This window comes from Rhinoderma darwinii, chromosome 1, assembly GCF_050947455.1.
Source record: "Rhinoderma darwinii isolate aRhiDar2 chromosome 1, aRhiDar2.hap1, whole genome shotgun sequence".
Taxonomy (NCBI): Eukaryota; Metazoa; Chordata; class Amphibia; order Anura; family Rhinodermatidae; genus Rhinoderma; species Rhinoderma darwinii.
Window position 1 is genome coordinate 83,646,681 of NC_134687.1, and position 20,774 is coordinate 83,667,454.

The 20,774-nt window shown below is 39.8% G+C and overlaps 1 protein-coding gene across 6 annotated transcripts in view; it reads left to right on the top strand.

Moving 5' to 3' along the window:
* PCM1 (pericentriolar material 1) overlaps positions 1–20,774 on the top strand; it is a 186,187-nt gene that overhangs the window by 29,551 nt on the left and 135,862 nt on the right. For 4 of the 6 annotated variants that reach the window (XM_075860140.1, XM_075860145.1, XM_075860141.1 and 1 more), the window contains 3 exons: positions 1,323–1,453; positions 16,043–16,285; positions 16,397–16,669. In XM_075860140.1, coding sequence (XP_075716255.1) covers positions 1,358–1,453; positions 16,043–16,285; positions 16,397–16,669 — 612 coding nt within the window. In that variant the 5' untranslated portion in view covers positions 1,323–1,357. The remainder of the gene's footprint in view (positions 1–1,322; positions 1,454–16,042; positions 16,286–16,396; positions 16,670–20,774) is intronic. The other 2 variants (XM_075860142.1, XM_075860143.1) reach the window with 1 other exon arrangement.

Here is a 20,774-nt window from a genome sequence, read left to right on the forward strand (position 1 = left end):
CCCCAAAGAATCTCTGGTATTTTATACATCTGATATTGAACAATTATTATTATGTTCTTTGATAATTTATGCTGTATAGTTATTTTGTTGATTATGTAATTTACGTGTTAGTCATGTTTGTTTACTTTTTGAGGGTACAAAAAACTGATCATAATGTCATTATTTTGTTATTTGTACAGACGATCTTTCTTTTGTCTGGATTGCCAGGTTTCTGAATTGAAATGTATAATTCTCAGTGTGTGCATAGTTTTCAATACATTATTTTCCATTAGTGTTAGTTTTTTGCAGGAGAAAAATCTGCCTCAAAATTCTGTTTGGAGTTTTGTGGCAGATTTTGCTCTGCCTGCACGTCGTGTGAACTCCCCCTTACGTCCATATTTTTAGGTGCATAATATTTACAAAATGTCCGTTATTAAATTCTATAAAGTGCTCAAAATACAAATGCATAGATCTGTTATCCGTATGCCATCAGTATTGCACCCATTTGCAAAGGGGCTGCCCCATGCACACGAACGTGCTTTTGCGGTGGCAATTCCCACGAAAATCCACGTGAGAATTGCGGCCCCATTCATTCCTATGGGGCCATGCACACGACCGTGGTTTCCACGGTCTGTGCATGGCCCAGGAGCCTGGACCGCAGAAAAAACGGGCATGTCTTATTATGTCCATGTTCTGCGGTCCAGGCTCATAGGAAATAATGGACGCGCCATGTGCATGGCCCGCGGCTTTTGGGTGACACTGCGCCCCTGGCCGACCCTGAAAATCACGGCGGTGCACCTGGCTACGGTCGTGTGCATGAGGCCTAATTCAATTTCCTCTGTGAAAACAGCCCATCAGTATTGTATGTCTGTTATAGTAATGACATACTGATGCAGTATGATCCGTAACATAGATGTATTGTGGATCCGCATTACGCATGTTTACAAATATGCACGTGTGAAACTGGCGTACTTCACAACGGCTGAGTCTTCGTGATCCGGAGCTCGTCTTTTCCTAATATAAGGTGTCAACAGTTTCTGGAGGCCGACTACCACATCCGCCTATAACATATGGAGGAGCACTAGTCTGACATCTGTTGCCACGACTTCTACTATAATTGCACTAGATTTCTGCCACTATTGTGTATTTCACAGGAATAAAATGTTGGTTTAATACAACTATTTAGCTCTAGAAAAGTGACTCTTGGACAAGTGGAGTGAGCGTTTATGTCCTTGGTTTATTGATTATTTAAAGGGTGTTTCCAGAGTGGGTCGGGATTCAATTTGCTTTATGTTAATTTTTCTTAGAATCATTAACTTTTTTTTTTTCTCCTTAATCCTCAGCACAGGTTTTTAATTTAATCTTCTGAGCAGAGATTATGGCTACTGGAGGAGGTACGCCTGAAGAAGCCATTGCTGATCAGGATCTGCCCAACTGGAGCCATGAATCGCTTGAGGATAGACTGAACAATATGGTAATTTGTTTCTTATTTAGCCCTATGTATCAAAGAGGTATTTAATGTGTGTAAAATGATATGGGTTAGAACAACTGCCCCTAAAAGTAAAGTGCTTGTGTAGGAACAGCATCTTAAGGTTAAGTTTACATCTAGTTTTTACTGTACATCCAAAGTGCACGTTTTGACGTGAAAAAACAGTGTCAAAACGTGTACCACAGCGTGCACATTGATTTCTATGGTCAGGACTGATGCCCTAATGGTGTCGTTTGTGCATACATTGTTTTCTTACGTCTATCCTTTTTGTTTCCTTGTCCTGAAAAGCGTAGTATACTACGCTTTTTAGTACTTTTCCAAAATGTATACCACACAGATATATTTTTATTTGTAAGTCAATGGCGACGTATGGACGACGTATGCAATCTTAACCCCTTCAGGACTGAGCCTGTTCTGGCCTTGAGGACAGAGCCGTTTTTGTTTTTTTTTTAAATCTGACGTGTCACTTTATGTGGTAATAACTTGGGAATGATTTTACTTATCCAAGTGATTCTGAGATTGTTTTCTCGTGACATACTGCACTTTGTTAGTAAAATTTGGTCGATAAAATGCAATTTTTTATGTGTGAAAAACGCCAAAATTTTGACCGAATTTGCAAAAATTATAATTTTTCGAAATTGAAATTTATCTGCTTGGAAGACAGATAGTAATACCACACAAAATAGATAGTATTTCATATATCCAATATGTGTACTTTATGTTTGCATTGTTTTTTGAACATTTTATTTTTCTAGGACGTTACAAGGCTTAGAACTTTAGCAGCAATTTCTCGTATTTTCAAGAAAATTTCAAAAGGCTATTTTTTCAGGGACCAGTACAGTTCTGAAGTGGCTTTGAGGGCCTTATATATTAGAGGGTCACCATAAATCAGCCATTTTGAAAACTGCACCCCTCAATGTATCCAAAACCGTATTCAGAAAGTGTTTTAACCCTTTAGGCATTTCTCAGAAATGAAAGCAAAGTAGAGGTGACATTACCAAATGTAAAAAATTTTTTTTTGCCAAAATTCATTTGTAATAGTTTTTTCTGTAGCACAAGGTTTTACCCGAGAAATGCAACTTAAAATTTATTGTCCATACTCAGCAGTTTTTAGAAATATATCCCACATGTGGCTCTAGTATGCTAATAGACTGAATCACAGGCCTCAGAAGCAGAGGAGCACCTAGTGGGACCTATTTTTTTTTAAGAATATATTTTAGGCACCATGTCAGGTTTGAAGAGGTCTTGTGGTGCCAAAACAGTAAACCCCCCTTCCCCCCCAAAAGTGACCCCATTTTGGAAACTACACCCCTCAAGGAATTTTTCTAGGGGCATGGTTAGCATTTTGACCCCACTATTTTATTGCTGAATTCATTGGAGTTAGTCTGAAGATGAAAATCTACTTTCTTTTCTGAAATAAAACAGAAATTTTTAGTTTCAAAAGAATTTTTTGAATTACAACATAATTCGGATATACAATAAGCGGTTTGCAAACAATAAATCAGGACTTCATGCAGAAAGTCAAGTAAACGATATCCAGCAGGGTATGTTCTTTAACCCCTTAACGCACCTTGACGTAACTGTACGTCAAGGTGAGCAGTAAGTTTGCGCACCTTGACGTGCAGTTACGTCTGTGCTTTGACAGTCGAACCGCCGCGCGGCGGTTAACTGTGCAGGGTGTCTGCCCTGCATTCCCCGTTGCCAATCAGCGGCCCATCGCCGCTGATTTCGGCAGTTAACCTCTTAATTGCGGCGTTCGATTTTGAACGCCACAATTAAGGTATTTAGCGCTGATCGGCAGCCCCCATGTGAAATCACGGGGGCTGGCGATGGTACCCATGGCAACCGGACGCCGGACAATGGCTTCCGGGCTGCCATGTACAGAAGCCTATGAGGACCAGCCGGAGGGTGGTCGTTGTAGGCTTCCTGTCAGTATGACTGTGATCTCACAATGACAGTTGGAATGCATTACACTACGTGTGTAGTGTAATGTATTCCAGCAGCGATCAGAGCTGCAAGTCTAAGTGTCCCCTAGTGGGACAAGTGAAAAAAGTAAAAAAAAGAATAAAAATGTTTTAAAAAAAGTGTAAAAATCAAAGTTATAAGTGATATAAACAAGAACTGCTTTTTTTTCCTATAATAAGTTTTTTATTATAGGAAAAAAATGAACATTTAAAAAAAAAGTACACATATTTGGTATCACCGCGTTCGTAACGACCCCAACTATAAAACTAAAACTATAATATTATTTTTCCCGCATGGTGAACACCGCAAAAAAAAAAACGAAAAACAATGCCAGAATCACTTTTTTGGTCACCACCCCTCACAAAATGTACAATAAAAAGTGATCAAAAAGTCGCACGTACGCCAAAATAGTACCGATACAAACTACAACCCGTCCCGCAAAAAACAAGCCCTTACACAGCTTTTTTGACTGAAAAATAAAGTTACGGCTCTCAGAATATGGTGACACAGAAAATACATTATTTTCTAAATAAGTTATTTTATTGCGCAAGCGCTGCAAAACATAAAAAAAACTATATACATCTGGTATCGCCGTAATCGTACCGACCCGCAGAATAAAGTATAATAGTCATTTATAGCCCAGGGTAAACGCCGTCAAAAATAAATAAAAATCATTGTCAGAATTGATGGTTTTTGGTCACCTGGCTTGCCGAAAAATGGCATAAAAAGTGATCAACAAAATCGCATGTACCCCAAAATGGTACCAATGAAAATTACAGATTGTCCCGCAACAAATAAGCCCTCACACAGCTCCAGTGGTGAAAAAATAAAAAAAAGTTCCGGCTCCCAGATTATGGCGATGCAAAATGTGCAGAGCGTTCCAAAAGCGGATAGGATCGGGTGCAATTTATAAGTGCGACACTGGCCACACATCTGTGGATTATTATTTATTTACCCCCATTATTATGCCCTGATGTACTCTGCCCAGCCTACATATACCCCCACATTATAAACTGAAATACCAGCAAAACTCCAGAGCTACTACCAAGCAAAATATGCGCTCCAAAAGCCAAATGGCGTCCCTCCCTTCTAGCCCTACAGCGTGCCCAAACAGCCGTTTACGTCCACTGATATGGCATCGCCATACCCGGGAGAACCCGGTTAATATTTTATGTGGTATTTGTGGCACAAACTGGGCACAGCATATAGTGCACTGAAATGGCACATCAGTGAAAAATTGTAATTTTCACTCTGCACCATCCGCTGCGCATTAAACCCTTCGCGCACCATGACTTAATAGCATGTCGTAGTGTGGGGGGTGATATATGAAGCGTCTCACGCGCTGAGCCAGCGCCATACGCTGCGGTTGTCAGCTGTGTATTACAGCCGATACCCGGGACTAACGGACAGAAGCAGCGATCACGCTGTTACAGGAGCCTGTAAAAATGACAATATACTGCAATACATTATTCTACCAGTGATCTAACGATTGCTGGTTCAAGTCTCCTATGGGGACTAATAAAATATGTAAAAACAAAAGTAAATAGTTGTTATTAGTGGAAATTTTTTTATAAATATTTAAAGTCCAAAAATAAACGCTTTTCACATTTTTTCTCTAAAGTAATGTAAAAAAAATACACAAAATTGGTATCTCTGCGTCCGTAAAAGTCCAAACTATTACAATATACCATTATTTAACTCACATGGTGAAGGCCGTTAAAAAGAAAGACTTTTAAACGGCAAAATCTCAGTTGTTTGGTCACCTTGGCTCTACCAAAAAATGTAATAAAAAGTGCTCAAAAAGTCTTATGTACCAAAAAATGGTACCAATAAAAACTACAGCTCGTCCCGCAAAAAATAAGCCCTGACACCACTCTATTGACGGAAAAATAAAAAAGTTGTGGCTCTCGGAAAGCGGGGAGGAAAAACGAAAAAGAAAAAAGCAAAACATGGATCAGTTCGGAAAGGGTTAATTACTTTCTAATGAAAAACCATTTATGACCACATATGGGGTATTGCCGTACTCGGGAGAAATTGCTTTACAAATGTTGGGGTGCATTTTCTCCTTTATCCTTTTGTGAAATTGAAAAAATTCAACATTTTAGTGGAAATAATGTTGATATTAATTTTCACAGCCTAATTCTAATAAATTCTGCAAAAGACCTGTGGGGCCTAAATGCTCACTATACCCCTAGATAGATTCCTTAAGTGGTGTAGTTTCCCAAATGGGGTTACTTTTGGGGGGCTTCCACTGTTTTCGTACCTCAGGGGCTTTTTCAAATTCGACATGACACCCAAAAACGATTCCAGCTAAATTTGTGCTCCAAAAGCCAAATAGCGCTCCTTCCCTTCTAAGCCCCGGTGTGGGTCCAAACAGCAGTTTATTACCACATGTGGGGTATTTACGTAATCAGGAGAAATAGTTTTACAAATGTTGTGGTGCTTTTTCTCCTTTATTCCTTGTAAAAATGAAAAATTTCTAAGTTCTTACAGAAAAAAAGTCGATATTTACCTTTACAGACTAATTCCAATGAATTCAGCAAAACAACTGTGGGGTCAAAATGCTAACTTTAACCCTAGAAAAATTCCTTGAGGGGTGTAGTTTCCAAAATGGGGTCACTATTGGGGGGTTTCTACAGTTTTCATCCCTCCAGTGCATTGCAACCGCGACACGGCACTGAAAACTTCCAGCAAAATCAGAAATCCAACATTCAAATGGTGCTTCTTCTCTTCTGAGGCCTGCTGTGGGTCCAAACAGCAGTTTATTACCACATATGGGGTATTGCTATAATCGGAAGAAATTGCTTTACATATGTTGGGGTGTTTTCTACTTTATTCCTAGTAAAAATTTAAAATTTCTAAAGTTTTTTCACAAAAAAAGTAGATTTTCATCTTCATATACTAATTCAAATAAATTTAGCAAAAAACCTGTGCTTCAAAATGCTAACTATTCCTTGAGGGGTGTAGTTTCCAAAATGGGGACACTTTTGGGGGGTCTTTACTGTTTTGGTACCACAAGACCTATTCAAACCTGACATGGTGCCTAAAATATATTCTAAAAAAAGGAGGCCCCAAAATCCACTAGGTGCTCCTTTGCTTCGGAGGCCGGTGTTTCATTCCATTACCGCACTAGGACCACATGTGGGATATTTCTAAAAACTGCAGAATCTGGGCAATAAATATTGAGCTGCATTTCTTGGGTAAAACCTTCTGTGGTACAGTAAAAAATGTATTACAAATGAATTTTCGAAGAAAAAAAATGAAATTTGTAAATTTCACCTCTACTTTGCTTTAATTCCTGTGAAACGCCTAAAGGGTTAAAATACTTTCTGAATGCTGTTTTGAATACTTTGATGGGTGCAGTTTTCAAAATGAGGTGACTTCTGGGGACTTTCTAATGTATAGGGCCCTCAAAGCCACCTCAGAACTAAACTGGTCCCTGAAAATTTTCTTGAAAATGTGAGAAATTGCTGCTAAAGTTCTAAGCCTTGTAACGTCCTAGAAAAATAAAAGCACATTCAAAAAACGATGCCAACATAAAGTAGACATATGGGAAATGTTAACTAGTAAATATTTTGTGTGGTATTACTATCTGTTTTACAAGCAGATACATTACAATTTAGAAAAATGCAGATTTTTGCAAATTTTCTCTAAATTTTGGTGTTTTTGACAAATATTGAATTTAACGACGGCATTTTTTTCAGTATCATAAAGTACAATATGTCACGAGAAAACAATCTCAGAATCGCTTGGATAGGTAAAAGCATAAAGTGACACATGTCAGATTTGCAAAAATCGGCTGGGTCCACAAGGCCAAAACTGGCTTAGACACTAAGGGGTTAAAGGAACAAGATAAAATTAAACATTATGAACATGGTGTCCGTGAAGCAAAAAGCATGCAGGAAACACAATAAAAAAAAAAAACAACCATATGTCTGAAAACTCAGCGAGTCATATGGGCAAGAAAAAGGACAGGGGCCCGAGCTCTCCTCCACCACACATAGAGAACATCACATTGCCAAATAATAAGAAAGGCTTGGGACTGCCATAGTTTGCAGCCATGGGGACCAAATCTTATCAAATTATGCTACAGTATCTTGTCTTACGGCATTACATTTTTCGTAAACCCAAATTTTTTTCATGCGATTTCATTTCTTTTTTTTACTGCTATAATTGAAAGTGATGGCTTTCTCCAACTTTGAGCAATATGTATATGAGCTGACATCCTAAGGAGTTGAAGCAATTTAAAGGAAGGGTAAGAAAGACAGTCTGGTTTCACCCCTAGTAAGCAAACCTCAGGGGTTAGCTCTATGTGCGTGTTCAGATAGGTGCCGGGGTCCACACACCCACCCTCTAAAACATGTGTCAGGAATATCAGGGTACATGGTGTGTATTCTGGTCGGTACCATATATACTCTGCAACAATTTAAGAGAGGTCTCCATCAGGGTGACTTGTAAACTCCCCCTACTAGCAGAAGTTCAAATGAAACTCAAAACATAAATTTTTATAAGGAATAAAGGAGAAAAAGCACCCCAACATTTGTAACGCAATTTCTCCCGATTATGGCAATATGCCATATGTGGTAATCAACAGCTGTTTGGAGCCACAGCGGGGCTTAGAAGAGAATGAGCTCTGTTTGGCTTTTTGGGTGTCATGTCGGATTTGCATAGCACCTGAGGTACCAAAACAGTCGAAGCACCCCAGAAGCAACCCCATTTGGGAAACTAAATCCCTTAAGGTATCCTTCTAGGGGTACAGTGAGCATTTAGACCCCACGAAAATGAACATTAACGTTATTTCCACTAAAATGTTGCATGGTTTTCTTTTTCACGAAGACTAAAGGAGGAACAAGCACCCCAACATTTGTAAAGCAATTTCTACCGAATACGGCAATACACCACATGTGGTCAGAAGCGTTTTTTTATTTTATTTAGGCTTCCTGTCAGTGTGACTCCACCTCCCATTGGAATCAATGGGAGGCATTTTCGGGCAGTTTTTGACGAGTTTTGCGACGCGGTTTCCGCGTCAAAAAAATTGTCAAACTGTGTGTGAACATAGCCTAAATGATTCAGGTTATTATGGTTGTTTAGATACATAATACGTACACAAAGTAGAGCTGGACAATTATGACCTAAATCAAAATCACGATTATTTGAACGCCCGTTTCTTTTTCCCGCGAGACGGTTTTTCCGCTCGCGGGGAAAAAAAACGCCTCTTGCTTCCATTGAAATCAATGGGAGGTATTTTCGGATGATTTTTGGCGCGTTTTCCGATGCAGTCTCCACGTCAAACGCGTAAAAGAACTCTGTGTGAACTGGCCCTAAGACTGCACGCAGACTTATTCAACACACAAATGATGCGGGCTGACTATGGTCCATTGGAAGAAGTCTGCAGAGCAACAGACTGACACAATTCCTCCACTACCTCTTCTTAGCAATTGGCGGGGGTCACATCGGTCGGACCCTTGCTAATCTAACGTTATAATCATATCCTAGCAATATACCACCAATGTCTATACAGAGAGGTTGTCTCACTTTGATAGCCCCTTTTTCAAATGAGGCCAGCCAGCTTCAGAAACTCGACAGTCAGCTACTATTTCCGGGGGAAGCTGCAGCCAGCCAAACATTTCCAATTGCACCATAATACATAGTTACACAGTTAGTACGATTGAAAAAAGACACGTGTCCATCGAGTTCTACCAAGGGATGGGAAAAGTGAAGGGAAAAATTTCTACACATTGACATAGGAGCTGATATTTTTCCGTTCTAGGACAATATCTAAGCCTTTTTTAAAGCCATCTACTCTCCCTGCTGTGACGGCTCCTGTGGTAGGTTACTCCACAGTTCTCACAGTAAAGAAGGCTTGTCGCCTCTGCAGAATGAACCTTTTTTTTTTTTTCCCAGACGGAGGGAGTGCCCCCTTTTGTTTTTTGAGTGGGTTTTAAATTGTACAGGATTTTTTGTATGTGCCATTCATATGTTTATATAAATTAAAGAGGCTTTGTCACCAGATTATAAGTGCCCTATCTCCTACATAATCTGTTCGGCGCTGTAATGTAGATAAGTCGTTTTTATTTTGAAAAACGATCATTTTTGAGCAAGTTGAGCAATTTTAGATTTATGCTAATTCGTTTCTGAATAGACAACTGGGCGTTTTTTACCTTTTGACCAAGTGGGCTTTGTAAAGCGAAATGTATGACGCTGACCAATCAGCGTCATACACTTCTCTCCATTCATGTCCATTTGTACTCAGGACAGCGTGATCTTGCGAGATCACGCTGTGCTGCCACATACACCCACATTAACTTTGAAGTGTCTTGAGAGTGAATAGACATCACCTCCAGCGAGGACGCGATGTCTATTCACACACCCGACAATTCGGTAAAGTTTTGAATGACAGCACAGTGCTGTTTGACTAAATTCCACAGAAACTTTACAGAATTGTCGGGTGTGTGAATAGACATAGCGTCCTCGCTGGAGGTGATGTCTATTCACTCCCAAGACACTTCAGTAAAGTTAATGTGGGTGTATGTGACAGCGAGATCACGCTGTGCTGAGTACAAATGGAGAGAAGTGTATGACGCTGATCGGTCAGCGTCATACACTCTTTACAACGCCCACTTTGTCAAAAGTTAAAAATACGCCTTTTTGTCTATTAAGAAGCTAATTGGCATAAATCGGAAATTGCTCAAAAATTATCGTTTTTCAAAAAACAAACATTGTTATCTACATCACAGCACCTATCAGATTATGTAGAAGTTAGGGCACTTATAATGTGTTGACAGAGCCTCTTTCAAGGGAATGTCTCGCTAGAAATTTATTTTTATTTTTTTAGTTAAACAATTATTATTTGAGTGATTTAACAATGTTTTAATTTTTTCACAAGTCAGGAAATATTATAAATTAGATTCTAATTTATAACATTTCCATGTGCTGGTCACTAGAGGGAGCAATTCCCAAAATTGCAGCATTGGCATGTGGTAAAGCAACCACATTGCTTTATGCTGCAAAATTTGAGAAGACAAACTCGCTCTAGTGTGCTCAATTAATCCCCCTCCTTTAGGCTGGCTAGTGCCAGGAGAAAAGAGGGGGTTGAATGTTCAAACCTCCTACAGTGTGTGCCGCCATTTTTTGAGCGAATGCACAGTGTAGTAGGCTTACATACAGTGGTAATCACACACAAAAACATGAACATACACACATAACTTACCTGCTCCTGCCGCCGCCGCTCCCTCCTGTCCGTCCGCTCCAAGTGCTTGCTTCTGAACACATTTCCGGAAGCCGCGACAGGAGGTAGTCATCTTACTGTCTGGCTGCGGCTTCCAGTCCACATGAAAATGGCGCCGGATGTCGCTCAGCCGAAGACCTTCCTTTTGGACTGTGAGCATGAGCCGTTCCCACACACACGGCGTACACCATAGTGAATGGAACGGCTCCCGTTCGCTTTCTCTATGGGGATGTAAGTGCCGTATGACATCTCTGTATGTGTCGTTAATCGACACATACAGAGATGAAAAAAAAATGGCAGCCCCCATAGAGAAGTAATAGTTAGAGAAAAAAAAAAGTTCAACACAAACACACAAATAAATAAAATTTATTTTAATAAAACACTTAAAGAAAATTTATATAAAAATATTTTTTCCCGCGACACCTGTCCTTTAGGAACTCTTGGGCTTTACCCATCTGGTCCCGTGGCCATGTGCACATTTATTTGATTTAACTTACTTTGGACCATATCTACATTCATCCAATTCAGTATATTAACCCCTTCAGGACCCAGCCTGTTTTGGCCTTCAGAACCCAGCCAATTTTTTCAAATCTGACGTGTTACTTTATGTGGTAATAACGTTGGAATGCTTTTACCTATCCAAGCGATTCTGAGATTGTTTTCTCGTGACATGTTGTACTTTATGTTAGTGAAAACATTTTGTCGATAATTTTGGTATTTATTTCTGAAAAACACCACAATTTAGAAAAAATTTGCAAAAATAGAATTTTTCTAAATTTAAACGTATCTGCTTGTAAAACAGATAGTAATACCACACAAAATAGTTACTAGTTAACATTTTCCATATGTCTGCTTTATGTTTGCATCGTTTTTTGAACGTTCTTTTATTTTTCTAGGACGTTACAAGGCTTAGAACTTTAGCAGCAATTTCTCATATTTTAAAGAAAATTTCAAAAGGCTATTTTTTCAGGGACCAGTTCAGTCTGAGGTGGCTTTGAGGGCCTTATATATTAGAAAATACCCAGAAGTTACCCCATTTTGAAAACTGCACCCCTCAAGGTATTCGAATCAGCATTCACAAAGTGTTTTAACCCTTTAGGCGTTTCACAGGAATTAAAGCAAAGTAGAGGTGAAATTTACAAATTTTATTTTTTTTGCCGAAATTCATTTCTAATACATTTTTTTTTGTAACACAGAAGGTTTTACCAGAGAATTTCAACTCAATATTTATTTCCCAGATTCTGCAGTTTTTATAAATATCTCACATGTGGCCTTAGTGTGATAATGGACTGAAGCACCGGCCTCCGAAGCAAAGGAGCACCCAATGGATATTGGGCCTCCTTTTTTTTAGAATATATTTTAGGCACCTTGTTAGGTTTGAAGAGGTCTTGTGGTGCCAAAACAGTGGAAACACCCCAAAAGTTACCCCATTTTGGAAACTACACCCCTCAAGGAATTTATCTAGGTGTATAGTTAGCAATTTGACCGCACAGGTTTTTCGCTAAATTTATCACAATTAGTCTGTAAAAATGAAAATCTACTATTTTCTGAAAAAACATCGACATTTTTAATATTTACAAGAGATAATAAAGAAAATGCACCCCAACATATGTAAAGCAATGTCTCCCGATTACGGTAATATTCCATATGTTGTAATAAACTGCTGATTGGACCCACAGCAAGGCTCAGAAGGGAAGGAGCGCCATTTAGATTTTGGAGCACGGATTTTGCTGGATTGGTTTTCGCTTCCATGTCGCGTTTGCAACACCCTGGAGGGACCAAAACAGGGGAAACCCTCCAAAAGTGGCCCCATTTTGGAAACTACACCTATCAAGGAATTTATCTAGGGGTATAGTTAGCATTTTGACCACACAGGTTTTTCGCTAAATTTATCAGAATTAGGCCCCATGCACACGACCGTAAAAAAACCTCAGTTTTTGCGGTCCGCAAAAATGGAGCCATTCACTTTCATTGAACGCTGACACCTTTCCGTAGCACTACGGAAGGGTGTCCGTGCTGTGGAAATGTTCCGGGTATTATGGAACATGTCCGTTCTTTTGCATTTTGCGGGCCGTGCTCCCATTGCGGGCCGTAATTGCGGGCACGGTCGTGTGCATGGGGCCTAAGTCTGTAAAAATAAAAATCAACTTTTTTCTGAAGAAACATAGAAATTTTAAATGTTTACAAGGAATAAAGGAAAAAAGAACCACAACATTTGTAAAGCATTTTCTCCTGATTACGGCAATACCCCATATGTGGTGATAAACTGCTGATTGGACCAATGGCAGCGCTCAGAAGGGAAGTAACGCCATTTGGATTTTGGAGCACGGATTTTGCTGGATTGTTTTTCGGTGCCATGCCGCCTTTGCAACGCCCTGGAGGGACCAAAAGAGTGGAAGCCCCCAAGTTACCCCATTTTGTAAACACCCCTCAAGGAATTTTTCTAGGGGTATATTGAGCATTTAGACTCCACGGGTCTTTTGCAGAATTTATTAGAATTAGGCGGAGAAAATGAATATCACAATTTTTTCCACTAAAATGTTGAATTTTCACAAGGGATAAAGGAGAAATAAACAACCAATTTTTGTAAAGCGGTTTCTCCCGGGTACGGGAATACCCCACATGTGGTCATACATTTTTTTCATTAGAAATGAATTAACCTTTTTAGGACTGATCCATTTTTTGCTTTCTTTTTGTTTTTCACTGACCGCCTTCCAAGAGCAATAACTTTTTTCTTTTTCCGTCAGAGTGATGTGAGGGCTTATTTCTTGCGGGAGGAATTATAGTTTCTATTGATACCATTTAAAGTGCCATAAAAAGTACTGGGAAACTGACAAAAATATAGGAAAATATAGTAATATAGGAAAAAAATCTGATTCCATTTTTGGGGGTTTTCGTTTTTACAGCTTTCGCCGTGCGGTGAAAACTACAGCGATTTTGGCAGTTTAAATTATTTAAGTTTTTTACGGTGTTCACCGTGCGAGTTAAATAATGGTATATTGTAATTGTTCGGCCTTTTACGGACGTAGCGATATCAATTCTGTTTTATTTTTTTACATTACTTTTGAAGAAAAATGGGAAAAGGGTTGTTTTTTTTTTAACTTTAAACTTTTTTCTTTCTCACTTCTAATAACTTTAATTCTTCTACACATTTTATTAGTCCCCTTAGGGGACTTGTACCAGCGATCATTGGATCGCGGGTACAATATTCTGCGATACTAATGTATTGCAGTATATTTTTATTTTTACAAACTCCTGTAACAGCGCGATCGCTGTACCTGTCCGTTAGTCCCGGGTGTCAGCTGTAATACACAGCTGACACCCGCAGCGTATGGAGCGGGCTCAGCACGTGAGCCCGCTCCATACATCACCCCCGCACCATGACGTGCTATTAGTTTTTTTAGTTTATTTTTTGCGGCGTTCACCGTGCACTATAAATGACCATTATATTTTATTCTGCGGGTCGATACGATTACGGCGATCCCAGATATATATATGTTTATGTTTTGCAACATTTGCGCAATAAAATCACTTTTTTATAAAATAATTTATTTTCTGTCTCACCATATTCTTAGAGCCGTAACTTTTTTATTTTTCAGTCCAAAAAGCTGTGTAAGAGCTTGTTTTTATCGGTATTATTTTCGGGTACATGTGACTTTTTGATCACTTTTTATTCTCTATTTTGGGAGGGGTGGTGACCAAAAAATAGCGATTCTGGTGTAATTTTTTATTGTTTTTTTTTTATTTTTTTATTTTTTTGGGGTGTTGATCGTGCGGGAAAAATAACATTATAGTTTTATAGTTGGGGTCGTTACGAACGCAGTGATACCAGATATGTGTACTTTTTTTAACGTGTTAATTTTTTCCCTATAATGAAAGACTTATAGGAAAAAAATGCAGTGTTTGTTTTATTTTTACACTTTTTTTTTAAAACCTTTTTTTTATTTTTTACTTTTTCACTTGTCCCACTAGGGGACATTTAAACTTGCAGCTTTGATCGCTGCTAGAGTACATTACACTACACACGTAGTGTAATGTACTCTAACTACTCTAACTGTCATTGTGACGTGACAGTCACACTGACAGGAAGCCTCGGAGAACCGGCCGGAGGCTGCTCCTCCGAGGCTTCCGTACATGGCAACCCGGAGGTCATTGTCTGACCTCCGATTGCCGTGACAAGCATCGGTAGCCCCCACGATCACTTCATGGGGGCTGCCGATGTGCTTCAAACCACTTAAATGCGCGACGGCAATCTGTCGCCGCATTTATGGGGTTAATTGCCGAAATCAGCGGCGATTAATTGATTAACAGCACTGGCATCGGCTATATCAACTGCTCTTTCTTCCATTGTATATACAGAGCTACAGAATACATTTAATATCTCAGCCTTCTCTTGATCCCCTGTGACCAACTTCCCATTACCACTATCTAGGGGTCCTACATGTTCAGACCTGGGCTTTTTTGCATTTACATCCTTAAAGAATTTTTGAGGATTTGTTTTACTATCCTTGGCCACCTACCTTTTTTTAATTTTGTATTTTTTCTGATTTTATTACTTTGTTGCAGATTTTATTAAGCTCTTTATAATTTACAAAGGCTACAGATGTACCCTCGGATTTGTGTTTTTCAAATGCCCTTTTTTTGTCATGTATTGCCCCTTTCACAGAAGATGTAAGCCATGTGGGGTTTAATTTGAGTCGTTTATACTTGTTACCTATAGGAATACGTTTTGCACTATAATTACCCAAAGTAGATTTGAAAATCTCCCATTTATCATTTGTTCCATTATTTGACATTAGTTCTTCCCAGTCCATATCCTGAATTGCAGCCCTCATCCTGGGGAAATGGGCCTTCTTAAAATTAAATGTTTTTGCCCTCCCAGCCGGTGTTTGTTCTTTACAGTATAGGTAAAATGTAACTATATTGTGATCACTGTTACCGAGGTTTTCACGAACATTGACATTCCCAACAAGCTCTGCATTATTAGAAATGACCAGATCCAACAGAGCTTCACCTCTAGTCGGGTCTTCCACAAACTGGCCCATAAAATTTTCCTGCAACTGGTTGAGGACATTTCTCCCCTTCGCCGTTGTAACTGAACCATGACACCAATTAATATCCCGGTAATTAAAATCTCCCATTATCACTACAGTAATCAGTCATCTTTTTGGGAAAACTGATATACCCTTTGACAGTATTAAGAAATCTGCCGCCTTAATAGAAGTTATGGAAAATACATTTCCACCACATATAAACAGAATTTTAGTTTGAATTAAACTGTACCGGTTCTCTTCTCCTTTTCTTTTTTTTTTTTTTTTTTCTGTATAGCCTTGCTTTTTCGTGCTCTTCATAAATCTTTTTTCCCCTTTGCTTTTGATAAGGACTGGAGTGGACAAAAGAAAGCAAACAGATCGTCAGAAAAAAACAAGAAAAAGTTTAGCATGGACTGTGAGACCCGTCTTACAAATGACATCTCTCCTGGGTCCTCTCCTGGAGTTGGTCGTAGGAGGACTCGGACACCACATACCTATCCACATACCAGATATGTGTCTCAAATGTCTGTCCCAGAACAAGCAGAACTAGAGAGATTAAAGCAGAAAATACAATTTGGGGATTTGGATCAGGTGACTTATATTTTTCTCTCTGTTTACAAACTTCATACCCACCATCCCCCAAAACTATTGCTTTTAACTTCATTGCATGTCTTTTTTTAAATGTTTTTCCTTCATTTTTAGAGAAGCATTGGGAGTGATTCCCAAGGAAGAGCAACAGCAGCAAACAATAAGCGGCAGCTTTCGGAGAACAGAAAACCTTTCAACTTTCTACCACTACAGTTGAACACTAACAAAGATAAAGCTGCTTCTTCAAGCCCTCCAAAGCGAGAAACTAGTGTCTCTTCATCAACCAAGGACTTTTTGGCTTCTCCTCTCTCTAAAGAACTCCTGCAAAACTATCAGGCTTCTTTGGATGAAGATGGTTGTGGAGAACCAGCTTTTGACAGTAGTCAGGTAACATGTAGTTTTCTTCAATTATTTATAATATGTAAATTATTTCTTTTGCTTACATTGCGCCATCACATACCGCTGTTCTGCACAGATATTATCATTACTCATTCTATTCCCTGAACCTACAATCTTAAAGGCTATAGATACCTTTGAGGATATAATTACAGTGAAGGAAATAAGTATTTGATCCCTTGCTGATTTTGTAAGTTTGCCCACTGTCAAAGACATTAACAGTCTAGAATTTTTAGGCTAGATTAATTTTTACCAGTGAGAGATGGATTATATAAAAAAAAATAAAAAGAAAATCACAATCAAAATTATATATATTTATTTACATTGTGCACAGAGAAATAAGTATTTGATCCCTTTGCCAAACAAGACTTAATACTTGGTGGCAAAACCCTTGTTGGCAAGCACAGCAGTCAGATGTTTTTTGTAGTTGATGATGAGGTTTGCACACATGTTAGATGGAATTTTGGCCCACTCCTCTTTGCAGATTATCTGTAAATCATTAAGATTTCGAGGCTGTCGCTTGGCAACTTGGATCTTCAGCTCCCTCCATAAGTTTTCGATGGGATTAAGGTCTGGAGACTGGCTAGGCCACTCCATGACCTTAATGTGCTTCTTTTTGAGCCACTCCTTTGTTGCCTTGGCTGTATGTTTCGGGTCATTGTCGTGCTGGAAGACCCAGCCACGAGCCATTTTTAATGTCCTGGTGGAGGGAAGGAGGTTGTCACTCAGGATTTGACGGTACATGGCTCCATCCATTCTCCCATTGATGCGGTGAAGTAGTCCTGTGTCCCTAGCAGAGAAACACCCCCAAAACATAATGTTTCCACCTCCATGCTTGACAGTGGGGACGGTGTTCTTTGGGTCATAGGCAGCATTTCTCTTCCTCCAAACACGGCGAGTTGAGTTAATGCCAAAGAGCTCAATTTTAGTCATCTGACCACAGCACCTTCTCCCAATCACTCTCAGAATCATCCAGATGTTAATTTGCAAACTTCAGACAGGCCTGTACATGTGCCTTCTTGAGCAGGGGGACCTTGCGGGCACTGCAGGATTTTAATCCATTACGGCGTAATGTGTTACCAATGGTTTTCTTGGTGACTGTGGTCCCAGCTGCCTTGAGATCATTAACACGTTCCCCCGTGTAGTTTTCGGCTGAGCTCTCACCTTCCTCAGGATCAAGGATACCCCATGAGGTGAGATTTTGCATGGAGCCCCAGATCGATGTTGATTGACAGTCATTTTGTATGTCTTCCATTTTCTTACTATTGCACCAACAGTTGTCTCCTTCTCACCCAGCGTCTTACTTATGGTTTTGTAGCCCATTCCAGCCTGGTGCAGGTCTATGATCTTGTCCCTGACATCCTTAGAAAGCTCTTTGGTCTTGCCCATGTTGTAGAGGTTAGAGTCAGACTGATTAATTGAGTCTGTGGACAGCAGTCTTTTATACAGGTGACCATGTAAGACAGCTGTCTTTAATGCAGGCACCGAGTTGATTTGGAGCGTGTAACTGGTCTGGAGGAGGCTGAACTCTTAATGGTTGGTAGGGGATCAAATACTTATTTCTCTGTGCTCAATGCAAATAAATATATATAATTTTGACTATGTGATTTTCTGTTTTTTTTTTAAATATAATCTATCTCTCACTGGTAAAATGAACCTAGCCAAAAAATTCTAGACTGTTCATGTCTTTGACAGTGGGCAAACTTACAAAATCAGCAAGGGATCAAATATTTATTTCCTTCACTGTGTGTGTATATATATATATATATATATATATATATGTATGTGTGTATCTATATGTACACTACCGTTCAAAAGTTTGAGGTCACCCAGACAATTTTGTGTTTTCCATGAAAACTCACACTTTATCAAATGAGTTGCAAAATGACTTGCTTTCGTCAAAGAATGTTCCATTTGCAGCAATTACAGCATTGCAGACCTTTGGCATTCTAACTATTAATTTGCTGAGGTAATCGGGAGAAATTTCACCCCATGCTTCCAGAAGCCCCTCCCACAAGTTGGATTGGCTTGATGGGCACTTCTTGCGTACCATACGGTCAAGCTGCTCCCACAAGAGCTCTATGGGGTTGAGATCTGGTGACTGCGCTGGCTACTCCATTACAGATAGAATACCAGCTGCCTGCTTCTTCCCAAAATAGTTCTTGCATAATTTGGAGGTGTGCTTTGGGTCATTGTCCTGTTGTAGGATGAAATTGGCTCCAATCAAGCGCTGTCCACAGAGTATGGCATGGCGTTGCAAAATGGCGTGATAGCCTTCCTTATTCAAAATCCCTTTTACCTTGTACAAATCTCCCACTTTTCCAGCACCAAAGCAACCCCAGACCATCACATTACCTCCACCATGCTTGACAGATGGCGTCAGGCACTCTTCCAGCATCTTTTCAGTTGTTCTGCGTCTCACAAATGTTCTTCTGTGTGATCCAAACACCTCAAACTTCGATTCGTCTGTCCAGAACACTTTTTTCCAATCTTCCTCTGTCCAATGTCGTGCTTTTGCCCATATTAATCTTTTCCTTTTATTAGCCAGTCTCAGATATGGCTTTTTCTTTGCCACTCTGCCCTGAAGGCCAGCATCTCGGAGTCGCCTCTTCACTGTAGACATTGACACTGGCGTTTTGCGGGTACTATTTAATTAAGCTGCCAGTTGAGGACCTGTAAGGCATCTATTTCTCAAACTAGAGACTCTAATGTACTTGTCTTGATGCTCAGTTGTGCAGCGGGGCCTCCCACTTCTCTTTCTACTCTGGTTAGAGCCTGTTTGTGCTGTCCTCTGAAGGGAGTAGTACACACTGTTGTAGGAAATCTTCCGTTTCTTGGCAATTTCTCGCGTGGAATAGCCCTAATTTCTAAGAACAAGAATAGACTGTTGAGTTTCACATGAAAGCTCTCTTTTTCTAGCCATTTTGAGAGTTTAATCGAACCCACAAATGTAATGCTCCAGATTCTCAACTAGCTCAAAGGAAGGTCAGTTTTATAGCTCCTCTAAACAGCAAAACTGTTTACAACGGTGCTAACATAATTGCACAAGTGTTTTCTAATCATCCATTAGCCTTCTAACACAGTTAGCAAACACAATGTACCATTAGAACACTGGAGTGATGGTTGCTGGAAATGGGCCTCTATACACCTATGTAGATATTGCATTAAAAAACAGACGTTTGTAGCTAGAATAGTCATTTAGCACATTAACAATGTATAGAGTGTATTTCTGATTAATTTAATGTTATCTTCATTGAAAAAAACTATGCTTTTCTTGCAAAAATAAGGAAATTTCTAAGTGACCCTAAACTTTTGAACGGTAGTGTGTGTATATAATGTGTTTGTGTATTAGAGATGCATCGAAACGTCGATACTGTTTCGATACCGTGCATCCTCAAACGGTTTGATACCGTTATTTAATGTATTTTCGATACTTTGCTGTTCAGCCACACAACTTAGTATAGTAACACATGAATGTATGAGAGCGGGGCTGCGGACTGTGTAATAGTCATTGCCCGCTCCTGAGTACTGACAAGTGCGCGCTTGTCAGGATGATGCGACGCGGCCAGCGCTGCACTAATGATTGCCGTCAATGAAGACACAACATGGAGGGTGCACTGCAAAACACACCCATGTTCTGTCCTCCGTGCCTCCGCTCATTAGCTCAGCGCCATCCACATCACCTCATGCTGCATGCGCAGGCACTTAATGTCAGGAGCGGGGCAATGGCTGTATTGCACAGCCGCAACCCCGCTCTATAACGGCAGGGATCAGAGAAACCTCAACTCCGCCGCTGTTCTCCAGAATGCTGCGATCAAAGCTGACTGCTGCATTCAAGAGGAAAGTGAGAAGGGGAGATGCCCCTTGGATCGCATCACAGGAATAACTGTGACGCGACTGAGGGACATACCATATATGGGCAGACAGCTCAGGGTCCATTGAGGGACCCCAGGGCTTTCTTACCAGATTTCCTGTTGTTAGGGCTTACTTAGGTATGTCCTAACAACTGCCTGTGTACTATCTGTACACAGGCTAATGTACTATAATATAGATATATGCCAGTACATTAAAGTTTAAAAATAAAGTAATATTAAAT